At 37.0% G+C, this 13537-nt stretch overlaps 1 protein-coding gene across 2 annotated transcripts in view; it reads left to right on the forward strand.

The window, feature by feature from the left end:
- CNKSR3 (CNKSR family member 3) overlaps window positions 1–13537 on the forward strand; it is an 85195-nt gene that overhangs the window by 57559 nt on the left and 14099 nt on the right. For both annotated transcript variants that reach the window (XM_014060736.2, XM_087718266.1), the window contains 4 exons: window positions 931–1018; window positions 3815–3856; window positions 9066–9185; window positions 11223–11282. In XM_014060736.2, coding sequence (XP_013916211.2) covers window positions 931–1018; window positions 3815–3856; window positions 9066–9185; window positions 11223–11282 — 310 coding nt within the window. The remainder of the gene's footprint in view (window positions 1–930; window positions 1019–3814; window positions 3857–9065; window positions 9186–11222; window positions 11283–13537) is intronic.

The following is a 13537-nucleotide window of genomic DNA, read 5'->3' on the forward strand; positions in this document are numbered from 1 at the left end:
CATCTATGGAAATTCCTTGTCTTGCCTCATAAATTTTGATCAGGGTTTCACTGACCTGTGTAGCATATTACTAGAAGTAGTTCCATTTTCTTCCATCACACATAATTCAGATAGTCCTCGACTTACAACCATTCACTTAGTGACCATTTGAAGTTACAATAGCACTGAAAAAAGTTTACTTAGGATCATTTTTCACACAACCATTGCAGCATCCTCATAATCATGTGATCAAAATTCAGATGCTTGGCAACTGGTTCATATTTATGATGGTTGCAGTGTCCCGGGTCATGTGATAATTTTTTGCTACCTTCTGACAAGCAAAGTCAATGGAGAAACCAGATTTATTTAACAACTGGGTTACTAACTTAACAATTGCAGTGATTCACTTAATAAACAAGAAAGATTGTAAAATGGGGCAAAAGTCATTTAACCTCTGTCTTGCTTAGCAGCAGAAATTTGGGGGTTAATTATGGTCATAGGTTGAGGACTACCAGTACCTGTATGAAGGTTGGTCTCTTGACCTTGCAATGGCATAAGGAAAGTCATTTTTAACCTTTAATGTAGGCTTTGGAAATGAAGTCAAGAGGAGTGTATTCCTGCCAGTGAGCAACTCCACAAATATGGAAGTTAGGGGAAAGAATTAGAGTTAGAACTTGTGTCCTTTTGTTTCTTTTGAACTTTTCTGCACAAAAGATACCTTAGTTGGAAAACTAAAGTAAAACTGACTTTGCCTTTCCCCAGACATAGATATTCTCAGCAAATCCCGAGTTGAAACTCTCATTGTAACTTATTGTAAATAGCCATGAAAAATGACATGATGACACTGTTAATCAACAAATAGCAACACTGTCATACAAAGTAAGCTTCCAGTAATGACTGTTGTTGTGTGGCCTCTTCTTTCCTTAATGGCACATTCTTGTCTTACCACAGGACTCCGTTTACTGGGATAGCTGACTTTTCTGTGACAAAGAATAAAATCATTCAGCTGTGTTTGGATCTTACCACCACTGTTCAGAAGGTCAGTTAAGAGTGTGTATGTCTGTTCTCTTTCTCTGCTGTTATTCTTCCTAAAGGTCCCAAAGGAATGCAGAACAGTAGATGTACAGAAATAATTGTAATATAATTTTATGAGCAGCTTAGTGATGCATGTGAGATTTGGATTTTGTATGATCAGATCAAGCAGCTTTGGTTTAAACTGTTGTTGTTGCTAATACTATTACTTTAACAAGGATTTTTTTAAATTAAATTTTTATTAAATTAGTTACTTAGGAAGTTCATTATTAGATTTTTAATTCTAACAGTACCTTTGTAGCAGCTGTTTGTTGCTAATAAACCACCACTGTTAGAATCTATAAAAACATAAGGCCTTAACATATAATTTTCTCAAGGTTTTTACTGGTAATACCTCTTTTTTTTAAGGCCAGAACAGTAGAAGGCATGCCATAAAGCAAGGCAGTTACAACCCTGATTAATTTATACATAGCAGCTCATTTTTGCTAGTAGCAACTTGTAGTTGTGGCATCTATAAAACCAAAAGAGAGATAAATACACAAAAGGAAGCAAGAACTGGAATAAAAAAGGTCCTTGACTTACAACCATTTACAGTACTTAGTGTCAATTTGAAGTTACGAAATCACTGAAAAAACATAACTGATGATGCTTTTCACACGTAACAACCGTTGCAGCATCCTCTTGATCACATGATAAAAATTCGGTCGCTTGGCAACTGGCATGTATTTACAACCGTTCCAGTGTCCCAGGGCCATGTGATCCCCTTTTGCGATCTTCTGACAAGCAAAGTCATTGGAAAGCCAGATTTATTTAACAGCTGTGTTGCTAACTTAACAACTGTAATGATTCACTTAACAATTATGGCAAGAAAGGTCATAAAACGGGGCTAAACCCACATAACAACTGCATTGTTTGTCAACAGAAACCTGGGGTTGTTGGTTGTTGTTGTTGAGGACTACCTGTATATTGATCCAAAAAGAAAGACAGAAAGAAATACCCTGTTTCCCCCAAAATAAGACTTCCCCAGATAATAAGCCCAATCGGGCTTTTGAGAGCATGTGCTAAAATAAGCCCTCCCCCAAAGAAATATTGCAACAGAGCAGCAGCCATGAGATGACCATGCTCGCCACCTCCTGCACCTCAAAAATAATAAGACCTCCCCGAAAATAAGACCAAGCGCTTATTTTGGGAATAAAAAAATAATAAGACCCTGTGTTATTTTCAGGGAAACACGGTAAGTGATGCATTCAAATGTAGAAACAGTTTAGAGTCAGACTAAACATAACAGCTGAAAGATCCAATAAATATTTTAATTCGCGGCTGGGTCTAAAAACCTGTCTCTGGATGTGTAGGGCTTGTGGACAACAATAGCTAATATTTGTTTTTTCTCTAGCCACTCTTGCCTTTATTGTCACTCTCTACAGTAATCACACACAGGATTAAAAATATTATGCTCTAAATATAGGTGTGATTATAGTTATCTTCAGCTGAAGCCATCTTTACAGAACTGCACATTTTAGGGTCTTTTCTTTTCCCAGTAATGGCATGGTCATTTCTTCTTCTTGCTTGGATCAAGATAAATTATTTTAAGCTGTAACCTATTGAGGTGCTTACAAGGCATCATATATTCAACAGGAGCAATGAAGAATTAGAAGATTACAGACACTTTCTTCTTTTAAGAAACTGTCTGAGCCAGAATGGCAAAATAGACATGCTTGTATATTTTCACACTCTGCTGGATGTAGTCCTTTCATCCCAGAGTCTTTGCAGGTAATATTTGCAAAGCCAAACACCTTTCTATGAGAATACATTGTGAATCACATTTTTGGAGTTATAGTAGAGCAGGTGAAGATAATAGCACTGCTGGATGAAAGATGTTGGAAGATGCAAACTTCCAACTTTAGCTGGAAATCTACATAACAAATAGGCCTTCCTCCCATTTGCTTCTTTCCCACTACTTCCCTGTGCCCTTCAACTAGCAAATCTTTTTGATCAAACTTTCTCAATTTAGTGGGATTGATTTGACAGTCAAGCTGCTGTCCAATATTTTTAAGCTGGTGGATGGAGGATTTGCACATAAGAGGCCCTTATTTAGATGCAAATCATTGTGTTTTACATTACTTTTTTATATTGTGTGTTCAGAAGATGTACAGGCTCTATTGTAGTTGCAGACACATACCTTACATGATAGATTGAGTGCCTTGTTCCTTTGTCCTGGATTGTTCCTTAGCATCTCTGGTTAGGATTGGGAAATACTTGCCTCTGAAACCCTGGAATGTTACCTAATTTGGGTTATGGAACATCTGCAAGAAAACAACCAAGCTCAGAGACCATTAAGGACCACTCATTTCAACCCTCAATTTTTAAGTATCCTCCTTTATTGATGCTTCCCTTTTCTTTAAGCACTGTTTCTTACCCGTGTCAATTTAAAGATGTCTGGACTTTCAGCATGTTGTCGGAGGAATTCTGGGAGTTGAAGGCCACACATCTTAAAATCAATGTTGATTTTAAGCTGCCAGTCTATTGAGGAACGAATGGTTTAACTTTATGCTTCCTTTAACCATCTATTTTATTTTATGTGAGGCTTTGATTAAACGGCTTATAAAAACATTTTAAAACCAACAGTAAAGATTCTTGCTGAAGCTTCGCAGAGAATTAGATTTTTGGATCATTGTAAAAAACAACACCCTTCTGCATTGTTCTCTATGCTCCAGACATATTTTACTGACTGTCAAGTCAAAATTACAGTTTGATGCTATATAAGGATTTTCCAGTAATAGAATATGTTCTTTTCTTTTTAAAGGACTGCCTCGTCGCTGAAATGGAAGATAAAGTTCTCAATGTAGTAAGTATAAATGTTTATGTTCAATTCATTTTTCAAATTCCTTTCTGTTAAGGACTTTTTTATGATTGAAAGCAGCTTTACTTATTACAAAGCTCAATAGGAACAACAGGCATCTATGGCTCCTTATTGCATAGTTTCCAGGCTTATCTAATCGCCTAAAATGAGAAAGTCCAAACTATTTTTGGATGATCCAAAAGCCCTGTTTTGATATGTAGCTTGCTTAGTTGAAGGCTAAAAATGGGACAAAGTAGAGGCTCCATTCAATGTAGGGAGCATTTTCCCTACATTCTTTCTGCTGCTGATTCAGTTTGGTTTTCATCTGCCCTGAAATGCAAATACAAGTCTGTTCATTATTCTGGATTCCAGCTCAGTTGATAGCATTTTTTGTTTCTCAAAGAAATGCATATAGACTCCTATCCCGTCATTGCAAGACTCATGACTAAATATACCGAGGTTGAATACGAAGGATATTGGCCCATCAAATGGGGAGTTTATATTCCTTTTCTGTGTGAGCAGAGAAATTTCAGGACAGGAAATGGAAAACAATGGGAGCTGCTTGTAATGTGACCCACAGAGAAAGCAAATGAAAGATTCTTGTCCAGTTGCATTGTTTCTGCCCTTCCTTCGATCTACTCAACCCTGCTGAGTTTCAGGAGAGCTGTCAAACCTGGCTCTTTAATAGAACCATGGATCTCTTGTAAGTTGGGGACCTCCAGCCTAGGTTGTATGGATGCTTACTTATGGTTCCTTCAATAGCCATAGTTGTCTTTGTAGTACTTTTTCCTGCTGTGACTCTTTTGTTATGTGGCTTTATTGTTTTAAACGTACACATTCAGAGTCTCACTGGACCTCAGTGGCCTATAAATCCCAATGAATAGTATTATTAATGTAAAATAGGTGGAAAGGAATTCTGTTCTTTTTTCTTTTAGTCACTGCCTTGCTTTAGTCACAATTGCTGGAGCAAAAGGGTGCTGACAGATGGAATAGTGTGACAATCTGTTTTGAGGCCTCCAATGGAGGTAGGAAGGCTTCAACAGAGCTCAGAGCTCACTGTTCTGGGGACAGAACTTTAAGGGGAACACACAACAAAAAAGGTAAAGGTTCCCCTCGCACATATGTGCTACTCGTTCCCGACTCTAGGGGGCGATTCTCAACTCCGTTTCAAAGCCAAAGAGCCAGCACTGCCAAAGACGTCTCCATGGTCATGATTAAACGCCAAAGGTGCAGAGAACGCAGTTACCTTCCCACCAAAGGTGGTTCCTATTTTTCTACTTGCATTTTTACATGCTTTGGAACTGCTAAGTTGGCAGAAGCTGGGACAAGTAATGGGAGCTCACTCCGTTATGTGGTGCTTGGGATTCGAAACGCCAAACTGCTGACCTTTCTGATCGACATGCTCAGCGTCTTAGCCACTGAGTCATCGCGTCCCTTGACAATACATTACAACAGTAGAAAAAACACTCTTTTGAATCAGAAGTAATGTGAAAGGAGATTTTTCCAAATACGTTTGAGGCAGCCTTGTGACTGGAATAGGGATGCAGTGACCTGCGTTCAATATTTTGTAATGGTTAATCGTTGCTTCCTCCTTTTGACATGAATCGGGCTGTGTTCTTTGATAAGGCCTTCCGCCTGCCAGTGAGATGGGGAGGAATTCACGGCATCTAAAAATACTCACACCTCCATTCAAAACAGAACAATTGTTGATTACCCTCCGTAAAAAAAATATCCAAACGCCCTTCTATTTATGCATTATGGTTTGTTCAATACTCTTACTTTTTATAGTAACATTGTTTGGTGTGTGTGTAAGTGTAATTGCTTTCAACAACTGTGTTCTAAAAACATGAGAAGCTTATAGCTTACAAAGCATGCCTATCCAGCTCACTGGCTCCTTTTCACTGCCCCATATCCCTTTCTGGTCTAGTAGCCATGATTGTTTAATTAGTGTCATACTGTGTGTTGGGTTGGAGCTTGAGAGGTGTTCCTGACACTCTTCCTATATTGGTAGCAGAGTGGATTTGATTTGAATCAACTCGATTTAAATCAATTTTTTTAAAGAGCAGCTGTCATTTTTGTCCTGCAGAGGCTCCTTCTCTGATCTGCTGTTGACTCACTGACAGTCCCATTCACTTTAATGGGATGGCTGGTGATGCGGCAGTGACACAATAAGGTGAGGGATGTGGCAGGCAGAAGGTGAGTGGATGCCGGCTGCCATGATGGATCGGAAATGACAGGTGCTCTTTAATATTACATTTATAACCTGTTTAGAAGGTTTCACTTTAATTTTTACTGCTTGGTCTTCCTCCTTACATTTAGAGCCTGGTGGTACAAATGCATTTCTCTTCTAACAATCATACAGTTTGTAGTGTACATAAGTTTGCAAAACAATGGGATAAAGGAATATTCCTGAACTTTATTTTATGATTTATGTTTTATGATTTATCTCATGGTTACTGTGAAATTGTGTGAATGCATCAATGCAGTGCACGTTATCTCATCTTGCAGAACTTGGATTCATTGAATGAGTTTACCAAAAATTTAAATATTGCAGAATATACAGCAGATATATATCATCGATTTTTATTCACCCTGATCGGTAGTAACATTCCCCATAAGGGAAATGCTGTGATAGGTATTGGCTTTGGGGCAATTCTCCAAAATAGTAGGTAAGAGTCAATTTATTAGTCAAATTCCAACAACATTTGTATACAGTGTTCCTAGCTTTTGCAATAGTAGGTACCAGGAGTAAATATTACTGAGGCTATAATTGTTTGTATTAGATGCAAGACACAGATAATTGCTTTTCCTCTAATAAATTATGGTGGAACTTGCAACACTCATGGAGATGGAACTTGCAACAATACAAGGTTAGGTTTGAAATTATACATACATATTGGTGAATAAGGGATAAAAACTGGGCACTGATAGCAAGGAGAAGCTGGAAGTACAAGGCTGGATCGGTATTAGATAAGTGTTGGAGAATTTCAATTGATTTGATTGTTGAGATTAATACATTATTCTGACTGACAGTGGAGATGCACATGTAGGGTAATTGCATTCATTTGTTATAGGAGTATCTTTTCTTTAATTTTGGGGATATTTATATTTATAAACTGACTTCAGCAGCTCTCAAAGCTTATTCTTCTTCTTGATGATTCCTTGATTTACTGAAATAATGTTTCACCTAGATCTTTGAAGTTTGTTTTCTTCCTTCACTGTTACAATATGCCTTTTATGACTGGCAATATTTTATTTTTTTCAATTTTCAAATGATTTGACCGTAAACATTCCTGCATACAATTGTGTACCTGTGCACATAGATTCTGAGACACGGTCCAACATCCAAACCTGAACCTATCTTCTGATGCTTTCCCTCTAGTTTTCTTGAGTGACATTTTGTTTGCGAGCCCATTGAATAATTGCAGCCTCATTCTAATGATTTTATCCTGTTTTGCCTCATGATATATAACCATTGCATCCTTTTAAAATGTGAGATGATGTGGAAACAATTCTGAGTGTTTATCATTCAGTGATAACATTGTAGATGTTGACGGTGCAAAGATGCATTCTTTTGAGAAGACTGTCTCTTGGTCTTTCCTTCCTGTGCCTTCTACAATTGTGTCGAATATCTTTTCACTTCCCTGTTTGCTGCTGCCTTCAGGTTTCAATGCTCTTGGCTAGCAATAGCTCTTAGATATATATACCACTCCATAATGCTTTACAGCTGTCTCGAAGCAGTTTACAGAGTCAGCATATTGCGCTCAACATTCTGGGTCGTCATTTTACTGACTTCGGAAGGATAAGAGGTTGAGTCAACCTTGAGCCGGTGAGAATCGAACTGGTAGCAGTCAGCAGTACTACTTTCTAACCACCACATCACCACCATGGCTCTTTTTCCTTATTATTTGACAGGAGGAAAATTCTCCTTAGATCCTCAATTGAGCATGCTATGACTGTTAATATTCCCTCAAATTACTTTGGAGGAGCTTTTTAGTTTAGAAGGAAAGGGATGTGTTTAGAGGAAAGAGACTTAGCCATTCAGTATATGTACAGTGTAGGGAAGAGAAGAGATTTTCCCTATGATCTTGATGTGTGGTTATATATATATATATTGTATACTATGCATTTGGTGGATGAGGAAGTTTGGCTTTTTTTCTCCATTTCATGCTGTAAATATTCTGCTGAGTCAACTCAGAAGCAGGGATCACAATAGCAAAAATCCACAATGGGAAGACTTTGTTCTTCAATGCCTTTCTAAAATCCGCTTCGCCTTGGCCAGCTTCAGTTTGATCTAATTTTGATCCCTCCCTCCCCCGCGGTATTGTTAAATTTGCATCTCCGAGCCAAAAGTTTGGGATTCCAAACAAGGCAATAAAATGTTCTTTTCATTTGAAATATGCATCCATATTTGGGAATCCAAGGCAACTAATCTCATTATTTTTGAAATAAGTAAATACTATAAAGGTTAAAACCTAAACAGTAACATTGCCAACTCAAACAGAAATACATTTAAATTTTATTTAAATGCATATTAAATAATTAATACTGGATTTTCTGGTGTATTTTAGGACATAAATTCTATAATTTAATAACCACTAAGATAATTAGACTAACTTTTTTTCTTTATAAAGTCAGGTTTTTGGTTAATGTTGGTGACCAAACTTCTGGAAAATGTTCTCCTCTAACTTGATTTTCTCCATATGAGATGAGATTGTAAATCTAGTAATTCCTAGCTGTTGTCCGCCCTGATTGGACATTTGTAGTACATCTGATTGGGCATAGGGAATGGAAAGCTGACTTAGATACGGGAGAGGAAAATCTCCTGGTTAATTCATGGTTTTCAGGTTAATTGGACTCAGCCTATATGTTATCATTTGTCCCAGAGGATTGCCAGTAAATATTATTTACTATTTTCCAGGTTTGTGGATGATAAAACAGTTATAGCCATCTTGGATTGTATGTGTCCAAAATTAAAAAAAATGACTTTATATTATGGCTGTAGAATTTTTAGTTTGAAATAAAGTACCACAGCTTTGTTACCAATGAAATTAATGAAAGTTAATTTTGAGCAGAATGATGTATCCTATGACTCTGGAACTAGCTATTCTTAATTTAGGTTGTTATTTTCTTTGTTGGAGGGGCTGTGCATGAGACCAGCACTCCACCTCCTGAAATAATGTATAAAGCATGTTCTTCTTCTTCTTTTTTCTAGTCAAAGGTTTTGAATGGAATCTGTGACAAGACAATCAGGTCAACAACTGATCCACTGATAAGTCAGGGTGCCTGTCTCGAAGAAGTTCATTTAAACAATATCAAACCTGGGGAAGGCTTGGTAAGAATATTTGCATTTTCTTGCTCTTCTAAATTGCTCCCAGCTACTACTTTAAATTTATTTAAAATAACAAAGTCTATTTTCTCAAAGCAGGAAGGGTAAAAAGAAAGTCAAGATGGAGGCTATAATTGCATAATTGAAATCCTTCCCTTTTTTAATATGTATCTTGTCCACAGCATGTATGCACATATAAAAAGGAGTGGGTCACCATCTTGACATTTCTCTTCACTGTTTGCCTCTTACATACATACATACAAACAAACAAAGACAGACCTGTGGACATTCCTATTTATGACAGTATTTTGGCTAAGAGCGCAAGGCTTAGGCCCAGGGTACCTGTGAGACCACCTACTGCCACCAGTAGCCTCCCATCGTCCAGTGCGATCCCACAGAGTTGGCCTCCGCAGGGTGCCGTCAGCCAGACAGTGTCGGCTAGCGACCACCAGGGGGAGAACCTTCTCTGTGGGAGCGCCTTCCCTCTGGAATGAGCTGGCCCCGGAGCTTCGTATAATCCCCGACCTCCAATTCTTCCGACGCGCCCTAAAAGGTTGGCTTTTCCAGCAAGCCAGCCTGGCCTGAACAAAACAAAACAAATTATTGGTCATTGTTAATTTTAATTCGAAATTTTTTTAAAAAATGTTATTGTCAATTCCTATTGGGTTTGTTTGGATTATTCTATTTAATTTTTTTAAACTTTTGTATTATGTATTTCTTTTAATGTTGTACGCCACCCTGAGTCCTTGGGAGAAGGGCGGCATATAAATCTAATAAACCATAAACCTAAACCTAAGTGCCCTCTTAATTAGTTTGAATAATTAGTTTACATTGCAAACTGAAATATAAAAGTTGTAATTCTTCATGTCCAGGACTTTAATTTTTTTTCCAATAAGGAATTCCCACATGAAGTATTCTACTATATAAAAGAGAACAGAGAAACACTTAAAAACAGGGTTCTTTGTATTGGCTCTGAAACGTCATTATGGAGTCCCATTAAGATTTGTCATTGCTAAAAATGTGGATATCAAGAGAGGATTGTGTTATTAATATTAACGTTTCATTATATTGAAATTGATTTGTTTTAGAGGAACATTTGAAATATTGCAAACCTCTTGGTGATCTATGCTCTAGCTTAGAAAACATCTTAAAAAGCTAAATTTGACAACCAGCACGTATATATACATTTTGAAGAGTTTTCTAGGCTATATTCAGACTAAAGATTTTCAGCCATTCCCACGAGACCCACACTCATTTTGTGTCCCTCATCTCAATACCGAGATGGGGGAATACATAATATGGGGGAAAATTACCCTTGTATATTTATTTTATTTATTCATCACATATGCTTATATACTGCTTCAATTATACAATTCAAAATGAGCATGACAAGCAATGCATATAGTATGCTACAATAAATCAAAATTTGTCAACTTTTATATACAGATAAATCATTTTATGCTTGTTTATTCATTAGATTACCTAAGGCCGCCCAATTCCAATCAATAATAACAAAAGTAGGAGTAAGTACTGCCAGCACAGATTCAGTAAAACAATACCATCCTAAAATAACATGAAGGACACTAAGGGAAATGGGTGATTCAAAAATGTGAAAAATAGATAAACAGAACATCAAGCCACCTTGACTAAACATAAATATTCCTTTTTATTCCCCATGTTAAAGATCAAAATAAACAGTTGTTCCCTTGAGCCATTCAAGAATTTTCTGTTTGTGATGTTCTCCTAAGAAATAAATTGAGATCACTTTGCTCCATGATTGATTTGGAGGGTCTTGGTGTTAAGTAGTTTTTGTTTAGATTCTGACCTCCGTAGGTGAGCAGGTTTTATTTTCCTTTTTTTCTCCAAAAGGAGGCTATACTCTGTTTACACAATTCAACAGGGCTGGTTTGGGGCAGGCTCCAGCGTGGTATTATCAGCCACACTGTTCCTCAGAAATAATTGTCTGAAAAGCATTTGAGGTATAACTGTGGATGTGCTGTTATTATTCTTATGCTTATTTTATCTTTCTATTTCTCAATTTAGGGAATGTACATAAAATCTACTTATGATGGTTTACATGTTGTAACTGGGACAACAGAAAATGTAAGTATTCTTAATGACTACATCAAAGGGAAATTAACATTAACTGTTTGTGATAAAGTTGAACCAAAAGCAAAACATTTTTTTAAAGTAGTAGTTTTATTAAACGTTATAATTAAAAAGATAAGAACTAATAGAAACTGGAAAAAGAAAGTGCAGAAAAGAAAAAGTATAGAAAAGAAATTAAAAAATGGAATATATAAAGAAAAACTTTTTCCTTCATAACATATATAAACAATTTTAGTAATTTATCACCTTCTCTTTTCCCCATATTCCATCTCTTTATACATAAATCTTTAAAACCTTGACATTCAGTCCTGGTCAGCAAAAGTCCATTAAGGATTACCAGAGATAACAGCATATCTATTTTAATCTTGGTTCAATAAACTAACTTCATATTCATTTTACTTTACTTGATATTTTTATATTTCTTACCTTTATTTTTAACACTCTTGATTCTTAATCCCCTCAGAAATGTCCGAGAGGTTGATTTCTTTTCATTTTTTCCTTGTCCCATTTTAACAAATTAAAAAAAAAAACCTTTAATAGGTCTCTTGTAAATCTGGCCTAAGAAAAGTTATCCAGGTCATTATTTTAAACAACTAAACAACTACCAATATAGTCCAGTCCAACTAACAATATAGCTCTACCAAGAGTCCATCTGAACAGGATGGTTTTAACTGCATTGTGAAGTACAAGTAAAGCTGGAGCCCCTTGTACTTCAGGGAGTAAGGTATAGAGGGGTTGTCTTTGGACTCACAGGAGTTAGAGACCTGGAGTGCCCATCTCAGGACACATACATAGGGTGAACTGATTCTTGACCAAAGAGTTGTCAAGCTAGTCTGCTAAGCTATCAGGAAGTTTCATTTGTATATCCAGTGTTCTTACATCATTTCTACAGCCCTTAGTCATTTTAAAATCCACTTTCAGATCAGTCTCAATCCTATCCTTTGAAATGTGTTCCTCTTCCATATCATCTTCCAAATGCAGTCCTTAAATTTGTATTTATAGGAAACTCATTTGGTATAGCAAATCTTGCCATTTGAAGGTTGATAAAATCTGAAAAGCAGTTAACCAGCCATTTCCAAACTTGGTTAAGAAAGGAAGTATTTGAACCCTATGTACATAAAGACACAAAATCACAGTTTGGGCAAAGGTTGGGATCCCTCATCTGGACTTCTAAAACTGCTGGAGACTACCATGTTTTCCCAAACATAACATTGGGTCTTAATAATTTTTGTTCCAAAAGATGTATTAGGGCTTATTTTCTGGTTAGATCTTAATTTGGGGAAAATACGGCACTAAATGCACCCATCTGGCTGCCAATCTTAACTGGGGCTAATTGGGGGGAGGGGCAGGGCTTATATTAAAAGCCTCCTGAAAAATCATACTAGGACTTATTTTCCGGTTAGGTCTTATTTTCAGGGAAACAGGGTACCATCACCTGGAGTACTTGTGGACAATTCCAAATTCTCTCCTAGTCCAGAATCCTGAAGAGCATGTCCATTTGTTGGAACATTGCAGTCCATTATAGTCATCAAAGCTCCACTGTTTTCAGTTTGCCATTTCTTCTACCAAAAGTGGCAAAAAATGGGATAGAAAGCAAATACTTGTTATATTTTCATTTATTTTGATTTCATAGTGTTATCATTATCTTATTGCTGGCAGCAGTAATTTAGCATGTGCATGACTGACTATCTGTTCTATATCCACCCTTTAGTTCAGTTTGCTGTATGCAAATCAGTAAAAGTCTTTCTAAATGCTACTTGGGGTTGTACAACTGGAATTCCCAGAATGAGCAAAATGCTTAGACTGAAAATGCAGGCTCAGCAAATACATGCTCATGTAGTGCACTCTCTTCCTTCCGAAAACACCAGCAGGATATTTAGACCGGGCATGGAAGAGTCCATATGCTTCCTGGGAATCAAAGGAACTTATTAAAATAAGAGAGAGAGAGAGAGAGAGAGAGAGAGAGAGAGAGAGAGAGAGAGAGAGAGAGAGAGAGAGAGAGAGAGAGAGAGAGAGATTTAAATGCATAGCATCTCTAGAATTGAAAAGGAAAAGCCATGGAGATTTAATTAATGCGTGGGAAAACTAATTATGAGCTCCAGTTTCATTTTTGCCTTAATAGAAAGATAACGATTCTCTTCTCTACCCTGTCCTGTCCCATTGACCTGCAGATATAGAACTGGATGACAATTCCCATTCTCCCCAGCCAGTGTGGCCTTTGGTCATTTGAGAATATTCTTTTGCCTCCT

Source organism: Thamnophis sirtalis, unplaced genomic scaffold, assembly GCF_051295495.1.
Source record: "Thamnophis sirtalis isolate CommonGarterSnake01/CBP01778 unplaced genomic scaffold, rThaSir2_p1.2 scaffold_6, whole genome shotgun sequence".
NCBI lineage: Eukaryota > Metazoa > Chordata > Lepidosauria > Squamata > Natricidae > Thamnophis > Thamnophis sirtalis.